General features: G+C 35.8%; 1 protein-coding gene across 3 annotated transcripts in view; it reads right to left on the reverse strand.

Moving 5' to 3' along the window:
• Positions 1–21,199, reverse strand: part of KCNH7 (potassium voltage-gated channel subfamily H member 7) — a 390,131-nt gene that overhangs the window by 11,442 nt on the left and 357,490 nt on the right. For all 3 annotated transcript variants that reach the window (XM_064484857.1, XM_031451550.2, XM_064484856.1), the window contains 4 exons: positions 15,337–15,589; positions 12,168–12,373; positions 10,269–10,368; positions 3,246–3,509 (listed from right to left, as the gene is read on the reverse strand). In XM_064484857.1, coding sequence (XP_064340927.1) covers positions 3,246–3,509; positions 10,269–10,368; positions 12,168–12,373; positions 15,337–15,589 — 823 coding nt within the window. The remainder of the gene's footprint in view (positions 1–3,245; positions 3,510–10,268; positions 10,369–12,167; positions 12,374–15,336; positions 15,590–21,199) is intronic.

Here is a 21,199-nt window from a genome sequence, read left to right on the forward strand (position 1 = left end):
TTGACTACACAGAAGTCTCCAATGAGGTGGCAACAATTTCTGCCTAAGTTGGGTGAAGTTATAACAAAAGTATTAGCATATCCACAGACAACATTAGAAAAATATAAGGTCAGGGTTCCTTGTTCTATGGAAAAGGCTAACAGACCTTAGAGTGGTTGCTATGAAGTCTACAGAGGTTCTCTGTGATTAAGGACTCTTCTCCTATGGAATCCTGGTGTTCTGCTTTGTTTTTTAAAGTGATGACGTATAATTTCTTTTGATACTTTACCAAATACGACAAATGAAAATGAACACAGAAAAATGGTATTGCTGGACTTTTAAGTAATATATTAGCAAATTTTCACTGAAAAGTATGATTTATTATTCACAAACATGTGACCCTATTTAAAATGCAAAACAATAATGTAATGTTTTAGTGCACCAGGGTTTCAATTTTGGGGCAGTATGTCAAATAAGCATTCAGAACACACGTACAAATGTTTGGTAATGCCAGTGTTTCTCCCTGTCTAGACAATAAAACAAAAACAGTAAAAACTGATAGACTGGAAGTTACATATTATGCTCAAAAGTTTTGTGGTAAGAAACTTTACAGAATTTCCACTTATGCCTAATAGTTCTCTCATTCTCAAATCATATATAATACACTGATTTTTAAATAACAGTGGTGAATCACATGAAATAAATTATGTAGGATTATATTTTTTCTGCAGTGCTCAAGAAAGAGCCTGATAATCTTCTCAGCAAAAAAGGATAAAGATAAATTATTAGGTCAAGGCTTTCTTGATTATAATTTACACTTATATTAAACTCTGGATATGTGTGATTAGCTTGTTTTAATAACAACGTGGAAGAAAAGGAGTTCAAAGAGGAAATCCTGTTTAGTGGTCTTAATCAACATGAACATCCTTGTAGATACTTTCTAAATATAGCTCAGAAAGAATCTGCACTTGGTTGCCTTGGAAAATGTTGCTATAGTTGCAAGGCACATTTCTGGAAATGGATGAACAGAAAGTAAACTTTCACTTTGCTCTGGGTACACAATTTTCCTAGACTCAACTTTTGACCTCAATCTAAGTAGGATCAGAGTCCATTTAATTCATTTTTTTCTTTTTAATTTTGTCTAAGGTCCTCCTTTGTTGGATTCAGCATGACAAATGCTAGAAATGTAAGTGGCATTTCCTATTGATAATAAAACTGAAATTTGTGGGGATTTAGTAGTTCAAATTGCAGCAGTTACAGCTACACCCTACATATTCAAATTTTTGAACACGCCACAGTACTTCACCTTAAAAAAATCACTAGGGAATGAAATTTGCAGTGAATAAAGTTTTAGAATTCTCCATTCATTGATCGTATTAGTTATCCAGGTTAACCATGTGTCACACTGATTGACTCTATATAACATCAATTACGCTTATTCAATTGACATGCATATTTAACTATGAATATAAGGGTAATTATTCATCTGACTAGGGATTCCACTGTAAATTTTTGAAAATTAAAATTTGTAGATATTAAAATGATTTGTTAGAATACTATCCTTTTATTGTGCATGTAGAATAGCTGATTTAAAATAACTGGAAGAAGTGGCAAAGAAAAATGTAAGATGAAGGCATGACACTGTCAGCAAGAGTCACTATAAAGTTGAATAAAGTCCCCAAAATATATCTTCAATGACTTGTCATTTGAGACTCTTAAGACTCAAGAGGAAAACCACTTTAAAAAAATCAGGTTCACGTTATGATGACTTTTGGAGATAGTAAGATGGTTCAGCAAGTTCTTCAGAACTTCTGACTTCCATGATGCAACCTTTTTCTATATTTAGCACTTCCCAGAATCCACTTTCATAAATAACTAAAATGGGACATTTGATAATCACATCTAATATTCCATTCTTCCATTGTGATAAATGAGGTACTATTTTCATTCACTTCATCAAGATTTTAGATTGTCCAGAGAACATTTGCATATATTCTTAGCTTATTTCAACTTGGGGTCATGACAAAAGCTGATTTGATAAAATAGGAAAAGTAACTCTGGAAAAATGTAAAGCCCAAACATCCGAAGAGTCCATAAAACTTTTGTTGTCAGATATAGTCGCTTCAAATAATGGTGGCAATGATAGATAATATTTACTTACTCTGTGCCATAATATTGTATCCTGTCAGGTCAAGAACATCTTATTTTTCTTTCATTTCTGTTATATTCTTTTGATTTTTTTGCTACACCTTCTTCATTTCTACACTTTTGTATATCTAGGAATATATTCAATGATTAAAGCGTTAGAAGAAAAAAATTCTGAGAAAATACTAAACAGGTTGGGAATGTTATTTCAGAGGAAGTAATTTATGCAGGTTATCTTGTTTAATAATCACAACAGACTAGTTGGTTAGAAAATATTATTCCTACTTTAAAGATGTGCAAACTGAATCTTAGTAGAGTCTGTCCAGTTACTTACTAAAAGACATACAAGGAGCAAGTCACAGAGTTGGAGTTGGAAGTCAGGCAGTCTGACCCAGACCTCTTCTTGCACCCACTTAAGCTAGATTTAACAAGATCTGTAGATCTAGCTCCTGTTATGCTAAGCTAACTGTTCTCTTATGTGCTAACCGTCAGCTTTCCTGAGTTTTCCATCCTTTAGCATCAAATCAAATCTGGGTATGTTGATCAAACACGATGACCCAGTTCGTGCATATTTTCTATGACAAAACCCAAATATTTAGGTATTCCCCTTAAACGATTGTGTTTAAATGAGTTGGATCACGAGCATACTTTATTTAGGGGCACTTCTCCCCATTTTCTCATAATTCCCCATAAACTGTAATTTCTTTGGTATTTATTATAGTGTTATTGCATTGGCCTTTCATTCTATAAAACAAAAGGGTTGGAGGTGAGGATAGGTACAGAAAATACAAATAAGAATCAAAGGGTTAGCTCTCTTCAAATAGTCACTGATCCTGTCTCACCATGAATCACTAAAATAGACATTCCCCGTGTTGTATGTGGCATTATGTTAAGTCTGACTGGTCACACAAAACCTCCTATGCTATCATTGGAAATAATTACCACTATTCCAGAATTGAGCAAACACTTTGTAGATGACCTGAGATTTGAACTCTTTGCAAATCTTTCATGAAATCCAAGGTTAGATTAACATGTGTTGGTATGGGTCTTCATTTGTGAAGAGTCACCATTTTGTGATTCGCACTCAGAGAGACAAACTGATTTCTGAGAAACTTGATTACCTTTGCAAGAGTGACTTCGTTTACCTATGTGAATTCTTCCTGAGGTGGGCACTGTTTCTTCAAGACCAAGTCCTGCTGCTTTCCCTATTCCTGGAGGAGAATCTACAAGTCCTGAGAAGAGAGGCTTTTGTTCGTCGTCAATGGAGGAGATGAAGGATGACGATCTGCTCTTTTTCTCTTCAAAGTGTTTCTTGGAGCTCTGATAATGTCTTATCGTGTCTACAGAGTCTTCGGGGTCATTTGTAGTGCTTTCTTTGCCAAAATCTATCAAATAAAAGTTATTTTATAGAAGATAATCAAATGTGGGACTGCAAATTGCACTATCTAGTTATATATATAGTACCCTTTTAATAGTGATGATCTTTGATATAGAATTTTTTTAAGCCACCAGAAAAGTTATTTTATTCTTTCTCTTTTTTTCCTACTGAAAATGTAGCTACTTAAGGAGAGTTTGTTTTCTTAATTCAAGGGACATTAGATTATCTTAATGAAATACATTATTCATTTCAAAATTAAATGAATACCTGTAGTGGTAATACTGTTTATACCTCAGGAAAAAAAAAAACTGTAGGGTAACTTAAACCTTATTTTTACATGCTCAACAGTCATTTGTATTCTTAAAATCTGGTGCACTATCTCTTTACAGAAATGAAAAAGGGAAGAAAAATGTGTCTCAGTTCTAAATATCACCATTGTGCAGCTTGTTGTTTATTTGTTTTCAGCTTTCACGCCCTCTCATCTGTGGTGGCCATTCACATATTGTGGATGTCAAAACTGGATGCCCCCTGGTGGTAAGGGCTGGCAGGCGGAATTTCAACCCTAGTTCAGTGCATATATTGGCCTTGGCATCAAATTCCAGGCAGTTTAGTTGTGTAGCACATTGCAAAGAATATAAAGCTAAAATACAGTAATTAAGGTGGGTTTATCTAATTACATTAAATCCAGGAGTGCATATTGGCTATTTTATACTGAAATGTCAGGATAATTTCAGCCCTGAAGGTTGTGTTAGAATATAATTCAGCAGGAAAAACTCAGAGACAAAGCCCAGAACTGGTTTCCATTAGTGTCCTGGGGAGACAGTATAATTCTCCATCTGGTTACTGCTAATAACTAACCAACATTCTCCAGAAGGTATATCATTTTCTAGAGAAATGCTTAAGACAGTGTCCCCATCTACTCTCTGCCTGGTTATGCTTTCTTTGTTATTTATAGAAGACCAAGTGAACTGATTTAAGGCCACTTCAGAGAAACTTCCAACTGTTTTTTAAAATTCCCATATGGCACAGAAATTAAACAGATCTTTTTCTTTTATTTAAAAAGCATAATTTAAAATATAAGAAGCCAGAAAGCAGCCCAAGGTAAAAATGGATAGAGTTTTAAAATGAGCTTCATGTGAAATGGTTATTAAGGAGTTAGTTTACATCCTACCAATTAAAGTTAAATGTAGTGGAAGCAGATTGTTTAATTTATTTTCTTTAAGATTTCACACTTGCTCGGTGATTTCATCATTACTGAGAAGACTGCAGACCTTTCCAATCTCAAGCACTGTCGACATCATTGATTACTCAGTGTTCCTTATATGTCTCCACTCAACCACTAATCTAGTTGGTTATAAATATTAGGTCAGCTCTTCTTATACAGACCCTTTCTAGTGTCACTGGCACAGCCCTCTTTAAGCCTCTAAACTTCATTCTTGCCGTCTTTTCCTCTGTTTCCTTTGATTTTAACTTCTCCCCTCCTGAAAACTTGATCAGCATCCCCACTTTATGAACAAATCATTTCATTCCTTAAAAAATAATCGTTTCCAATTTTACGCTAGTAAAGGTTAAAAAAAGAGAAAAGCTTCTCTCTTCTAAATTATCCTCATACTTGCTAAGTAAATTGCATCAATTTGCTGCCCCTAAGTAAAACTTTGGGCAGTTTGGGCACCGATGGAATTTGAATCAGCAAAAGCTTCTCATTGTCCTCAAAATGCTTTTCCTTTACTTTCATGGAAACTTTTCCAGCAGAATCAAATGTAAAGTGAATTAACAACTAATTCATATGTCTCCAACTGAGTAAGGATAATGCTAACATAGATATTTGTAATGAATGTACATCACCAATTATTAAATCACATTGTCTCTTTGGCTTGAGAGGTCTGTGAGTCCTCTGTAGATGTGTAAAAACCTCACACACAGTAAAATGTTTTGTCCCACCTACTATATGAGCCTTGGTCTTCGTTTACTAAACTATGGCTTGAGTTTGGATGCTGAAGGACAAATTCATCAGTTAACACATATTTTTAAATTGAATTATAACTTGCTGATTTCAACTCAGGAACAGCTGTTCACGAAATGTGTTGAATGAGGGATTATTATTTCATTCTCTAGTAAAATGGAGCAAATTATTTCATATACATGGTATCTAAATCCTTTAGGCAGAATTTCAGGTAAAAGCAGGGTCATGAAAGAAGAAGAAAAAGTTTCATATCCTTGAATTTTTCCAAAACATAAGGGAAATTACTGCACATTTAGCTCTGTGTTCATTGCCACTGGATGATCACCCAGCTGCTTCCTGGAACCCAGGCCATGAGAACAGTTTCTCTAATGCAGCCCAACTGCAATGACATTTCTCTGTTCCATACTAGATAATTCAAAGCTTCATATTCAATCATTTAAAATGATAGTTGAAATGACAATCTATTTGTGAATTAAAAATGGAAACTGCTCAGGCTTAGACTGCAGGTTACCTAACGGAATACACGAAACTGGGCTGAAACACATTATAATTAGCTTCCAGGTACCTCTAGATTTTGATGGCTTGTTCCATTTCTGTCTTTTCCTTGTTAAACTGGGCTACTTAACAGACATTAAATAGTATGAGGTACTATTTTTTCTTGATGTTATTCTTAATGCTGTTTTATTATTATCATTTCTTAATGCTATTTTCTGAAATGTTAAGTAGAAATGGTATTCTGAAGGCAGTAATCTGAGTTTTTACATTTTCCCCTTTGCTAGAAGTGAGACTATATAATCACTTCTGTTACCATCACTTTGCAAAGAAAAAATTTGTCTGTTTAATTAAGCCTCAAGTTTTTCTGATTTAGATGACTGAAACCATTTTTTTAAATCCCTTGTTTCTGTAGGCTGACAGTTCATCTCCTTCCCTTTCCTCACAGGATACAATTCTAAGGTATTTGTGATTTGCCTTGTGAATGTCTCTCTGGGTTCAGAACAGACTGACGAGCACTGAGTGAATGTCCTGATGGAGTGGTTGACCCATCCATCTTAAGAATTATTACATAAAATTCTTCCACTTCAAACAACCTGGAAACAAATGCTAGAGCTCTTTCCATCTTTCATGGAGCCTTTCTTTCAGATTAACTATCATTTTTAATTTGCCAGACCCAACAGGTGGAAAAGAGAGGCATTTAATGTGCTCTCTTAGCACTGGCATTTAAGATCTCCTCCTGGTAACAATTTTGAGGTAAGTTGAGCATTTTCCAGCTGAATGCATTAAAAAATTTATTTCATTGAAAACTAGAGTCTAAAATAAATTTATTCATTTGATTTCAAGTGCTTCAGTTCCTCTCCAGCTTCAAAGAATGTTGAAAGATAATTAGTGTCATTTTTCTATTTAATACATATGAAATTTATCTTAAAAATTAAAATAAAGATACACTTATATATTACTAAAATGGATAACAAGAGCTAATCATTCTTTGTTATTGGAGAAGATATTCCAAAGAGATGCGAAAGTAATTCCATTATATTTAAAGGCTTAACTTAATAAACTTAGAATTTGACCCACCCCTATTCTGTAAAACAAAATTTAACAGTGTATATATTTACTCCTTATATATATCTTTTCTCTTTAAATATCTCCTTTTAAATGTAAGCTCCTTAACACTCTGAGGTAGGCATGATTGAAGGTGGAGGGGCTGGAGATGAGAACTGAAGAACTGAAGGGCTCCGGTGTTTTGTTGAATAGGTTATGAGTGGTAATTGCAAGACTCAACCTCTGTCTGTCTCCAACAGCCAACCACGCGTTCTTCCCTCTGGTTCTTGTTGCCTCTGCTAATTAATTCACAGTCATCAGCGCTCTTGGATATTTGCCTCAAGGTATTGTTTCAAATGAGAAGTAAACTAACTCTAAGTAAGCAATACATTTCATGGGCAGCTTTTAGCTTATGTACCTGCCATATTACTTAGTATCAGTTATCTTCTGAAAGTTCTCTGTTCTTTATACTTACTTACATGCTTTTTTCTCCCAGGTATTGGTTCTACATCAGGAAGTATAGAATGAGTAGCCCCTTCAGATCTTTGGATTGTGGTGATTAGGGCTAAAATGCATTCAGCTAATTTTTGAACTCACCTTTAGCACCATGGAGTCCTGAAGACTGGAATAGGCAACTCTCAGGCTCTGGATAACTGAAACTAATTGTGTTTTCATATTGACAAAATCATGCTTATTCACGGACATACGAGGAAACTTCAAAGAGTTACAGGCAGGCAAATCCCTTACCATCTACACTTTATAAAATGGGCCTCACAAACTAAGCCTATGATTAAAAGAAAAGTTTTCAGAATCAACAGAAATGTCTAGTTGCATGAGCACAATATAAACTGTGACATGCTCTCAGGGCCTTATCATGAGATAAAAACGTTAGATTATTTAGCTTGAGTATGAGGAAGCTAAACAAATTGAAAGAAGATTTAATAAATCTTCAATTGTATGGGGAATATTATTATATAGACAATATTGTCAAGCTGTTCTTCCTTTCTAGTGAGATCAAAATATGAGATTAACTTCAGGATAAGGGATTTAGATTAAATCGATGGAACAGCTTGACGATAATGGTTCTGATTTTAGAAAAAGTCACCAGGAGAGTAATGAAGGACATTGCAGAAATAAATTATCACCTATCTGTGAGAGTGCTTTCTTGTTCTGCAATTAGCCAGAGGATTCAACAATTTGCCTAATTCAACAGATATTTATCAACCATGCTCTGCAAAAGGAATCTACGGTTCAGTAGAGAAAAAGGACAAATTCACCAATAACCATTGTACAGGGCAGATTTTGAACACAGAGATCTTCCTTGACTTACAGTGGGGTTATATCCCGATAAATCCATTGCTAGTTGAAAATATCTTAAGTTGAAAGTCAGTGTAATACACCTAACCTGCGAAATATCATAGCTTAACCCAAGTTTACCTTAAACCTTCTCAGAACAATTACATTAGCCTACAATCAGGGAAAATCATCTAACACAAACCCTGTTTTATAGTAAAGTGTTGAGCATCTCATGTTATTTACTGAATACTGCCCTAGAAGTGGAGAACAGGCTGGTTGTAAGTTTACGGGTTGTTTCCCTTGTGATCGCGAGGCTGACTGGGTGCTGCAGCTCCCTGCTGGCACCTAGCATTATGAGAGAATATTTTACTGTACATTGCTAGTGGGGAAAAGCTCAAAATTCAAAATCTGAAGTATGGTTTCTACTGAATGTGTATTGCTTTCACACCATTGTAAAGTCAAAAAATTGTAAGCTGAAACATTGTAAGCGGGGGACTGTCTGCATAAGGAAAAAAAGTGCCTTAGGATTTCATAAAAGAAAGAAAACATACTTTTGAAGAAGTCAAGAAAGAGTTTCATGTTGAATATCACTGAACATTAACTTTGACAAAAATGTAATTTAATAGATGAAAAAGTGGTTTGTTATGGCTGTACGTGTATGTGTGTGTGTATGATTATTGGGAGGTAAATTCTGATTAAGGGAATGATATAAGCAAAAATACAGAAATGATTCACATGGAAGAGAGGGCAGCTTAGTTCACTTGAAATGCAGTGCAGGTTAAAACTAGTCGATGAGCTCCCCTTGGGAGAGAATTCAGAGAGAAGAGAAGAGGGCCAAGAAAAGAACTTGGATTAAGAAGGCAAAAGAAGGAAGAGAATCACATGGAAGATGCTCAAATGCTATTTCATGAACTCATTCATTCTTTCAACAGATATCGGTTGAACACCTGCTACGTAGCAAGCATTGAAGCCTCAGGTGACTAAATATTGCCCATGGGGCTTATGATCTAGGAGCAGACATCATTGATTAAATAAGATGCAAATAATATAGAAGTACAACTGGAATAAACGCTGCAAAAGAAAGGAGCTGAGGGGGGAAGGCCAGGTTAGGGTAGCTAAGGGAACGATGACATGAAATAAGACTGAAGAGGTAGGCACAGAACCACCCTATGAAGAATTTAGGGAATGGGAATTCCTTAGAGGGCTTTAAATGTGTGTATAACATAGTATAACTGCATTTGAAAAAAAAATCACCAGTAGTCCAGTGTGAAGAATAGATGGGCAAGTTGGGAAGGTGAGTTAGAATATTGTTTTCGTATCATGGTAGCTTGAGTCAAGAGTTGTGGCTATGAAGGTGGAGAAAAGTGAACCAAAAGCGACCTAGTTTGAAAAGTAAATGGATGTGCTGGAGGTAGCAATAATAAGATTTGTTGCCAGTGTTGCTGGAGAGGTTGAGAGAAAGTTGGCTCCTAAACAGATATCTAGTTTGTGCAATTGGTTGAATGGTGGTGCCATTTAAAAATATGTCCACTGATGGAGAGACAGGTTTCCAGGGGGACATCATGAATTTAATTTAGAAAATGTTGAGTGTGAGCTGCCTGTGTGATTTCAAGTAGATGGTTTAACAGGCATTTGGATATATGGGATTGATGCTCAGATGGTCTGGAATGAAGATGTAGATATGCACCTTTCCTACATGAAAATACAATTAAATTATGGGTGTAAATGAGATTGCTCAGGGAGAGTATGACATAGAATAAGAAGAGAAGAAAGCCTAGAACCGGGTCTTGAGAAACATCCTTGAGAGCTGACCATCAGAAACCATATCATTAGAGACTGAAAAAGGCAAAGGGTTTGGCTTTCTAAAATCTGAATAAAGTTTACCCTTGAAATCAGAAGTATGTGACCACTTAAGTAAGGAGAACTAATAACCATATGCTTTTAAACTTTAAAAAAAAAATGTGTTACCTTTCTCTCCTTCACTATCAAATGACAATTTCCTTCTTCGTAGTTTACTGTTGTCTCCTTCAGAATCATTCATGGACTGTGATCGTAGTAAGAGATCGGCCTTTATTAATGGAATGTGAAGATAAAATGGAAGATTATTCAATTTGAGCATAATGTATTATCAGCAAACTCTACTATTTCATATCATTTCAACCACTTTGAGACAATTATTTGATTACAGGCAAATAGCTACAATACTTTGCTTAATGGTTGTCTCTAAATTATAAAATAGACTGATAGGATAATTCTAGTGGTTTTACCATCTGATGGGGAAATCATAGTTGTAGAAGTTATTTATCAGAAATGTTTGGGGATGATGTCAACATTTAGAGACAACATATTCTTTTCTGTGGAAAGTATTTTATGTAACTTGGTAAAGTCAAAATAAGAATAACACTATTTAAGAAAAACTTTGCAGAATCTGTATTACTGCAGAGAAAAAAGTATAAACTAATTATAATTAGCTATGATGTTTAAATTACATGGTAATGGTTGCAAGGTTAAATTTCACAACAATAAATAGAAGGTTGAATTCAATACACACTATGCTCTGAACCCTTTATTATTTTTGTTCCTCGTTCCTCCCTCCTCTCTCTTTTGTAAACAAAACTGAAAGTTTCCAAATAAATAAAAAAAGGAAGCTCCTCTTTTATATAGCTGCTGCCTAAACTTTTTATGTAACATTTACCTTTTATCTGAGATAGATGTTAGTTGTTCTTCAAAGCAAAATCAGAATGAGGTTGGTGACATTAAACTGGGATTTAATAAAGTACCGAATTAAAATCATTATAAAAAAAAATGCTCTTGGTAACTTGAACTTCTTACCACCTCAGTATTTTTCAACTTTCCAGTGTTTTGAAAACAAGTAATTATCTGAGCTGATGCTTCAGGTTATCAGATGATACTCTGGTGACCTAAACATCTTCAAGTTTGTCACAGTACCTGGTAATGACTGTTAACTCCAGGTGGGATTAAATCTTTTAACACTTTTACCAAGCTATCGACTTGAAGGTCTTTTTCCCAGAGACTGTTAGCATGCAAATACACTGGCAAATGTCAAAACATTGATTTCTGACAAAAAGAGTATTCAGAGTTGGAGTTGAGGTTACAGGCTTTTGGGAGGAAGGGAATGGAGGAATGACCTAGTAATAAATTGTGAACTGCAACATCAGTTCTGTATTCTTAGAATACTGGTAGACCATAAGGACCCATTTTCACGGTGGACAAGAGTGAGGAATTTGAGGGCTGCACTCTCAAAATTCATCCTGGGTTAAATCACATGCAAAATCATTTGAAATATTATTTCTATTAGAGTATATGTTATTCATTCTTCATCACTAATTTTGACTCAGTTATAAACCTGATTGATTTATACTTCTGTGATTTAGAAATTGTGTTAAATATGGACCTAAACTTCAAGAGTTCAATTCTTTAATAATTACTGAAAAGATATTGGTAACCAATATATGGTGTAAATAATAGCTGAGAGAATATATTAACCTCTGTATGAGATAAACTCTTTTAGGAGATTTTCCATAGCCTAGAATCACCCGTTTATTACAAATAACTGGCATGCTTAATATAAACCAGGGCTATTTTAAAATCAAGTATATCACCTAAGATTTCCTAAAAAGGTCAGATTTTATTGAACTACTTAAAGTTATTCAATATACTTGAAAGTAATTAGACTGAATTCCCTCCCTATAATTTGGAAATTCCAATAATAAGTCAGCTTTTCCTTTCAAATATTCAGAATTGGTTAAGATTGTTTACACTGTTTCACTTGATCTTTCAGGAGTATCTGGGCAGTCCAAGAATAAAATAAAATGTCACAGTACAAAAACAGCAGGTAACATATACCTTTGCACTCTCATGCCTTAGGTTGAAAGTCAGCTCTAAGTTTGTGAGAAAGTGATCAGAAAACTCAGGGTACATATCCAAAACCTCTAGCAAATCTTCTCTCTGGATCTTATGCAAGTCACAGTATGTGAGGGCTCTTACATCTGCATTAGACTTTCCAGGCTTGGCATAAAGATGAACCATTTCTCCAAATATATCATTTTTTCCTAAAAAAGAAAAAGAAAAGGGGAAAAAAGGAGATAAAAGGAATCTGAACTTGATGTTTTCCTTCTAGAAGTAGAGGGGGACTACTGACCAATCCCTGAACCCAAAATTTCAAGTGTAAGACCCTACAGCCAACAGACACTTGGGAAGCAAAATTCCAGTACCTCATACCTACTGTCCCAGTCGTGTTTGTTCGCTGACAGGAATTTTGCCTCTTAGAGCCCTGGTCTTGGTATAACCCCTTTTATACCCTTGTTTTGATTATTTGGCCAAGCATCTAGAATACAGCAAAAATGGCTTTAGTCTGCTATGCCACACACCACTAGAAACGGGTCTTGCCAGTGGTAGGTAAGTAGGTCTAATTTTGTCAACTCAGGCATATGGGGAAGGCTGTGGTGAGTCAGATTCACAAACTTTCTGTCTCAGGATGGTCTCTGGAGGTGGTGCCCAGCATGAAGTTATGGTGGAACACTTTAACACTTAGAAGACTAGGGGTACAATGTAAACACACCTCTTTCTTTTAGGAACCACTTTTGGACTTGCCCTTAATGAATGTATTCCATTACTTAATAAATCTAGCTATATTTTCCCAGCATATACAGTCATGCTTTTTGACTGTATGACCTTTATTCTAAAAGTGTGTCCTTCTTGCTTTCTCATCAAACCTGGGGTTATTTCAGTGTTTGGCTTCTGATGAGCCCTTCCCATCACCTCTGCCTGGCCACATGCCATCTCTTTTCCAGGCTCATTCAGTGATGAGGGTGATAATGACGGCAGCAACAATCATTGAGGACTAAGTAGGTGTCAGGCGCTGTGTCAGATGCTTAGGTGTATTATCTCACTTGATCCTCAAAATAACTGTATGGAAAAAAATTACTAATTATTATCCAAATTTGATGAATATAGAAAGAGGATTAAAAAGCGTTAACGGATTAGGTCAAGGTCACCTTCTTAGTTGGGTGAAGCAAAGGGAGGGAGAGAGTAGCCATGACTAAATCCCATGCATCTGACTCTAGTCAAAATCTTTATACACACTTGACGTATTTAATCTCCTCCCAATATTTTCCCTGAATGTCATGGCACTTAGATTTTTCTGAATGTCAAGTTACTTAAAAATAGTACCTATGGAATAAATGCATAATAACTACTGATAGATTATTGATTATATGATTTTTAAAAGTAGCCAATGGCAGTGTAAAATAGTACCTTCTTACTATACCCTAAACCTTCTTTTCAGATTTAGAAAATGCTCCCTGGATCTATTACTTTAGTTTTTTGCTGACAAGTTCATATATACCTGACTACGGAAACTATCAAAGACTTTAAACAATAAAGTTCTAAGTTAAAAAAAAACTGTAATGTTCTTATTTTAAATGTGAATGTAACGGGGAGAAATCAGATGCCATATCTTTATAAGAAAAACTGATGTTAGAGAGAATACATTAACTCTAGTTTAAATAAATTCTTAGCTTTTCAAAAATAGAATGAAAAAATCAATTTCTGAAAATGTTAAGCGCAGATGTACATGGAGAGGGGGACAGAAAAGAAGAATCTCTTGAAATGTTTTCTAGTTTTGATACTTCAGTGTAGATACTATCACAGATCAGATCAGCTCTGAACTAAATTCGGCCTGAGCTTTCTGTTTTAATTAGCTCTCATGACTGTAAACGAGCAAAGAGTAAGCCAGTCAGCGAGCAGAGCTTATCTATACTCTAAAATGACTATTTTATAAAGCAGGAAGGCTTGTCACCTTGTAGAAGTTAGGGCTGGCTGATCTGAAGATCAGGAATGCAGTGAAGGATGCTCCCTCCCTGGCAATATACCAGAGCAAACTGTCACGGCCAAATCTAGTGAAAACTCCAATTTATTGTGCAGCTGCTGAGTGATTTACACTAGGCTTTTATTCTTCGCCTACTTGTTGGACTGCAAGCCAAATTTGTGCATCTTGTCAATTTTGGAAAATTTTCAAAAGCTGGCATCATAATAAAATTACCAATATAGGTAGGAATCTCCCCAACGTCTTCGTCCATGGATTGGGACCTGTGCTCTGCTAGACTCTGGTTCAACAGAGTGAAGAAATCAGACAGCCTCCTTGTCCTTTGCATGTTAACATCAAGAGTCGAGTGAAAGGAAATCATTGAGTTACATGTTATTTAAACAGAACTAGATTTAACCCACAGGAAAAGAACAAGAAGTTCACACGTTCACAAATGTGAGGGGTGGGTGTTCCCATGGGGAGACTGGGCTTAAACCTACGGGCTGAGGGTAGGAGAGGAGAACTGACCTCATTTCTCTCTGTTCCTGTGCTCTTCTCTATTGTTCTAATAGCCCCCAAGAAATCCTACAAATTCACACTGACTACACTTATTTTTGAAGAGGCAGATTGGATAGATGGACTTTCTTTTGTAACTAAATCAGTTTAATTTACTACTAATTTTAATTTCATCACCTTTAATCCTTAGGTGTTAAGTTCATAGCTCTACGTCACCTAAGTAAGGACGCATATTATTCTGTTTGAGGGATACAGCAGGTAAAGTGCATGGCAAATAGATGAAATTCATCAAAATATATACCCAGTTCATGACAGGGCTTTGGCACATGCTAGCAACCTTGCTTACTATGTATACATTTTATTTAAGATGTTCAGGGTTCAAACATGAATCCAAGATCCTCTACCATGAAAAGGAAAATGCTGACTATTTTCATATATTTGGCCTTAAATGTTTAAGTAACTGACAAGAATGGAAGCATTTACAAATCAGAGAAAAAGTGAGACAGTCAAGAAAACATTTTCTGCAAAGTGAATTTGATTTAATAAATTAATAATAATAAAGCTTTAAAATTACTCATCGGTCTTCAGTAGTACTCATAAAAAAATAGGAAAGTCCTCTTTCCTATCATTCTAAACTACGCGTTGCATAAGCTAATACGTGAATTTGTGACCATCCAATTCAAAAACACTCACCCAGAATAGCTACCACAATGTCATCTTTGAGGATTTCAATGGAGCCTCTGGATAAGAAATAAAGTGCAGTGAGGACATCCCCACAGTGAACCAGGGTGTCTCCTGGAGGTGCATGAGTGGTCTTGAACTTCATTGCCAAAGCTCTAAGGCAACCTTTACTTGCCCCCCGAAAGGCTTTGCAGTTTTGCAGCAAAGTCTGGTTGAGATGCAGGCAGATGTCAGCTTGTAAACATTCTGGGAAACCCTTTAGGACCTGAAGAGAAAAATAAAGAGTTTCATACTACCAGTGCACAGGGTACCTCAACCTAAAGTAAAGTCTATTTTTTGTTCACAGAACCACAAGTGTAGTAATTGTCACACAGGAGTTCTTACAATGCTCCTACCTAGCCTACCTTAATGAATACTACGTTTGCTAAACATGTCAGAATTTCAACTCAAATACTTGTTCACTGAATCATTAACTGCAGGCATTCAGACTCAACACAAATGCTGTCTCATTAAAATGTAATGCCTACAACGTTTCACACTGCTTCTCGTTCCCTGCATCATGTTATGTAGCATCATACTGGGCACAGATATAATGCAATGTGACAATTAGTAAGACATCACTAATGAAAGGTGGTACAACTAGAAAGACAGCCTTCTGAAGGAATCTCAAGTCAGTTTGGATTGCTACCACTCAGTTATAATTCATAAAGATAATGATCTGCAAATAGCCATGGTATTTGTAAATGTCATATACCAGAGAGTGGCTCTTAGCTAACAATACCTGGAATATTTGTGTTTCATATGAACATTATTACTAAATATTTTGATAAGCACTGAAAATAGAGAAAGGGAAGAAGAACAGTAAATATACTTCAAAAGTCTAGTTCAGTTTAAAGAAATGGAAATTGGGCCAGAATTTACAACGCACACATAAAGCTTCTAACAGCTCCACTGTTTTGATAACCTATTCAGCGACCAATTTAAAACTTGTAGACAAGATTAAACAATAGCTTGTGGCAAGTGCTACTCATTCTAAGCTGAATAAAATTTTACGTTATTTTATAAAATTTCCAGTATACAATGGATCAAAGATACTCAACACTTGCTTCTCTGCATGTGTCTTAGCTATTTTGGGTGGCACATATAGATTTTAATTCTTATGTTGTTTTTCCTCTGTCAGTAGAAATAGATTAATTTCAATGTGCTTTGGAGTAGAGGGAAGAGGCATTATATAGAGCCTGATAGTGTAATTTTAGGATTTCCTGTCTTTCTGGGTCAACCTTGTTATTGCTGCCCACTATCGCTAAAAGTAACAACAAATTATTTGTGTAGATAATTCAAATGCGTGTGGCCCATAGAGGAACTTCAAATTAGATCACATTTGAGTTAATTTACAATTTTTACTATTTTAAATATTAAGGCAGCTACAGGATCCTGTGTCTGCACACCAACTGTGTGATGCAATTGTTTAGACTGACTGTTTTATGATACAAGAGGCTCAGTGAGAGACTTGGAACAGAAGGGCCACTGTTTCTAATCTTGTTTCCTTCATTGCATAGTCACCACAGGAACGAGTCAAGGATGTTTTAGGAGAAAAGCCACAGAATATGAGTCCTGGTCATGAATTTGCCACAGGTTGATGCTTGCACAAGTCACTTCATCCATCTGTGTTTCTTTACCAGAGAATAAGAGCCTTTTCAATATTGGAATTTGTCATAAGTTACCATTAAATAGTGTGCCAATTGGAAGACACTGTTCACCCAGCTTTGCACAGCTGTAGAAACTCAGGCATTTATCCTGAAGTTTCTGTACTGTCTGGCTCAGAGCCAACAGAAATGAGCTCTCCTCTGTCTGATTTCCTGGGCACTGACATGAAACTTCTCCTCTTACCTGTAACCTTCACACTTCATCTACATGCCTGGACTCCTGTCAGATTTCCTACAAGGACTGGTCACCTTTCCAAAATGATAACTTGCTGAGTCTTTGCCCATTTCTGCCTTGGGAGCTGGAGACTCTTTTCCCACTTTTTGTTGGGATCATAAATAACCCTGTTCCTCCCATGGAAGCCACCCTCTAGGTTGCTGATCCTTCTACCTGTCTAAACTATCACACTGGATTCTTCGGCCGATGATGCCAGACTAGTTAAGCTATGTTTGGACACTGTTTTCTAAAATGGGGCCACTTTATTTGGAGGTGCTGTAATAGGAATACACTCCAGTTCACTGACTTCTTAGCATATGATTTACTTTTCCTCCCTGAAGCCCACTATTACAGTCTCAGCATAATAACTCTCAGATGTCCCCACACAGATAAAAACGTAAAGCACATTACACCAAGTAACAAATTAGATATGCCTAGTTTTCTCTTAGGATTTGGCTGTAATATGGTACAAAAAGGCATTTTATATTTCACATAAGTGGGTGAGCTATTGCTACCATTATAGTAGTTGGAATGAAAATACTGAGCTTACAGCTGCTATTTATGTCATTTTCCTGAAGTTTCTCAGTTATACTTTCCAAGTATAGCCTGATTATAGAAGCCTAAATCGTGCACGTGTATGTATGTGTGTGCGTGCGTGCGTGCGTGTGTGTGTGTGCGTGCTTTGAGATGGAAAATGCAGATGAGCTAGAGGTAGGGTTGTTTACTTCTCTGGGTGTGATACAAGCTATGGAATCAGACAGGCATGAGCTCAAGTCCTAGTGCTATCCTATCCCTTACTAGCTGTGTCTTTGGTCAAGTCGCATTAAATTTGATTATATCAGTCAATTAAATTTCTTGAAATTCAGTTTCCTCTATTGTAAAGCTAGTATCTACCGCAGAGAGTTGTGCCCACAATTAAATGTAATAATGAATGTAAATCATTCTGTGCATTGTAGATGTTCAATAGAAGGTTTATTTCTGACTTTTTCTGTGGGTTTTTTTTTTTTTTTTGTAAGACATGTTTATTGTTCCTAAAGAACGGATATGCTCTCTTTAGCTAGAAATTGAGAGGTACAGTGCCCAAGGTTCTTCTCTTCGGTCTCTTTGGTGAATAGAAAATTCACCACTAAATTCTGTGTTCCATTGACTTAAGAGAGTTTTCCTTTCATCGCTCTAACTTCTATTTCCTGTTTCTGACTTGTGTTAAATATTTTGGCTTACTTGCACTTAGGTTTTCACTGTGAGTTGTCTTAAATCCTTTTTTTGAAAGTAGTCCGTTACTAAATCAATTTACAAATGTGTTCTTGGGATTCCAATACTCTTGGAATCATCCACAAAACCTTAAGAGCACTTGAGGAAGTTTTTCAACATCATTCTCTTCTCAAGTGTCCTTGTCAAGTGTTGTCAGATCCTAACATTCATCCTATTAGAAGTGACAGTCCCTGGAAAGAATGACCTCTAGTAGGAGGTATCACAGAGTTCCATGCAGAGACCTTCGTTTGCATGGGGGGGAAGATACATAGATACTGGCATGAAGGACTCATCTAGATTAAAGAATTCTCCTGGGGCGTTAGCCCTTAAGTGACTCTTAATTTTCTTAAGTCACCTACATATAGATCTCTCAGGTAAAATTCAATAGAAGTTAAGATTCAGTAATTGGATCTTTTCCTAGTCCCGAGGTTTTGATGTCCTAAATAATTGAAATTTAGGTTATGCCTAAGTAAAGGGATTTTAATAGGGGAGTTAAAAGAGATGGAGCTGTACTGGAAGAGAGACAGAAGAACATTGAAAAGAGGGGGAAGAAAGGATAGATTTAGGTGCATTTTTACTCAAGGCACTTTTTCCATTGGTCCCAGCCATGTTGCCTTCCTCATTTCTGATTGATTGTCCTTTTTTCTCTGAGGTTTGGTTCCTCTGCTAAATTACCTGAACTTCCTCATTTAACACTCAGATATTGGCATTTTATCAGGCCTAGCAGATCCGGCTACATAAAGTACCTATGTCAAGTACACAAGTACAAACCAGGACACAAGCAGGTTTAGTGATTATTACAGTCATGTCTGCTACACGCTACACAACCTTAGTGTCTGTCAAGCTCTGGAGCAGCTGTGACGGTACACAGCACCTCCCACTGTGCATTTGGAGCCATTGTTTTATCGGATTAGCCTGATTTCAAAGATGGAGCATCATCCAAAATCAGTTTCATGGCCTGCAGCTTGGAAAAGCAGCGCTCATTCTTTTAGGAAATATTTATTAAGTATTTACTATATACCAGGCACTATGCTAGGCATAGGAGCATAACAACGAATAAAACATATTCTGAAAAATATATTTGGCTCTCAACCCTCTAAATATTTGCCCAGATTTTAAACAACATTATAGGGTTATCAGAATTTCCCACACTTTGTTTTTCATGCCAAATTTGGACATTTATAATGTGCATTAAAAGGACTATGGTGGTTCAAAGGAACCCTCAAGGTACCAGTTAATTTACGTGAGTAAAACGCTCTAATTTTACTTTTCTAATATAGATTCACTTGGGGGTAGATTTTTTTAAACTTCCTGAAGTTCCAGAAAATTTTTTCAAGGCTGGTAAAAATTCCATGTCTTAATTATGATATAAAGCCACTTGAATATTTTATAAATGTAAGATTAACTTCTCTTAACTTGAATTTAGTTAGATAAAACTCTTTGGAACTCTCAAATTATGTAAGACAAATGAGGTATTTGTTCTTTTAAGTGAATATGAAATGCTTTCTGTGACTGTTAAGAGAAATCAGTCCCACAGCCTAGTACTAGAGAATCTAGAGTTTAGGGACATTTAAACAAGAACTACCCAACAATCACAAAACAAGACAGAAGTATTAAATCAAAGTAAAACTGAAGAAATTACACAGAGCAAAAAATGGAAGTAACTATTTCACAGTAAGCATCTATCAAACATGATCAGACATGAATTCAGAAATATTCAGCTTTATGTTAGATTTCCCACAGATGTGTAAGTCCAGATGCACACCTGATGGCATAAATATTACAATATCAACATGGGCAATTAGATAGTGCGTGAATTCAAATTTTCTCTACACTGAGCACTGAATACAAAATTTTGAAATGAATGGATGCTGAAATTAATGTAAGTTTGCAACTTCTGATTTGATATGTATGCTCATCGAAATGACATTAGTCTCATTAATCTTTTAGTAAGTAAATCTTTAAATTTAAACATATATTTATGTTAATTAAACAAGTAAACTATCTTTTATTATTGTGGCTTAAATGAGAAAGTTTAGCCCAGGTCTGTGATAGATTACAATGAAAGAAATGAGTCCTGGACTTTAGTCAGTGGACTCTGAGTAGCAGATATGCTAATTAATGAGGATTTTTCTTTATTTTAATGTGACACTAATTGTATCACCCTTCCAGGTGGGGTCAGCTTTATATTGAATTTTACTCTGGGAATAGTTCTTTTATAAACAAAGTTCAGTATAACTTCATCTTTGCATAATAACTATATATCCTGTGGATAATTTACTGGTGACTTACAGTCTTAAACCCATGAATCTCTTCTCCAACCAGCAGTTTAAGGCTTCCCTTTGCTCCTATGAGATGGTGTCCATGCCCCCGGCCCCACCTCCATGAGGTTTAAGAAAGGCGAAGGCCATAGGGGAGAAATGTTTTTCCTTATTTAACTTTTACTTGGATGCTGATAAATAAGGATTTCCAAATGAAATGAAATATCCACAATATGTTGACAATAAAACCTATTATTTCTTCCTTGAATTTAAGATACAAGATTCAGTGTTTGCTGTTTCTTAGCCTGAATTGCAAAACACTCTCCTTTGGTGGCACATTTTCTAGGGTCTGTTGAAGGAGCATCAGCAATTGAGCTTTTACCAAGAATCTCCCCAGACTCTTTCCACAGTGTTTTGAATCCTTGTATTTGCTAATGAAAGAA

This window comes from Camelus dromedarius, chromosome 4 (assembly GCF_036321535.1).
Source record: "Camelus dromedarius isolate mCamDro1 chromosome 4, mCamDro1.pat, whole genome shotgun sequence".
NCBI lineage: Eukaryota > Metazoa > Chordata > Mammalia > Artiodactyla > Camelidae > Camelus > Camelus dromedarius.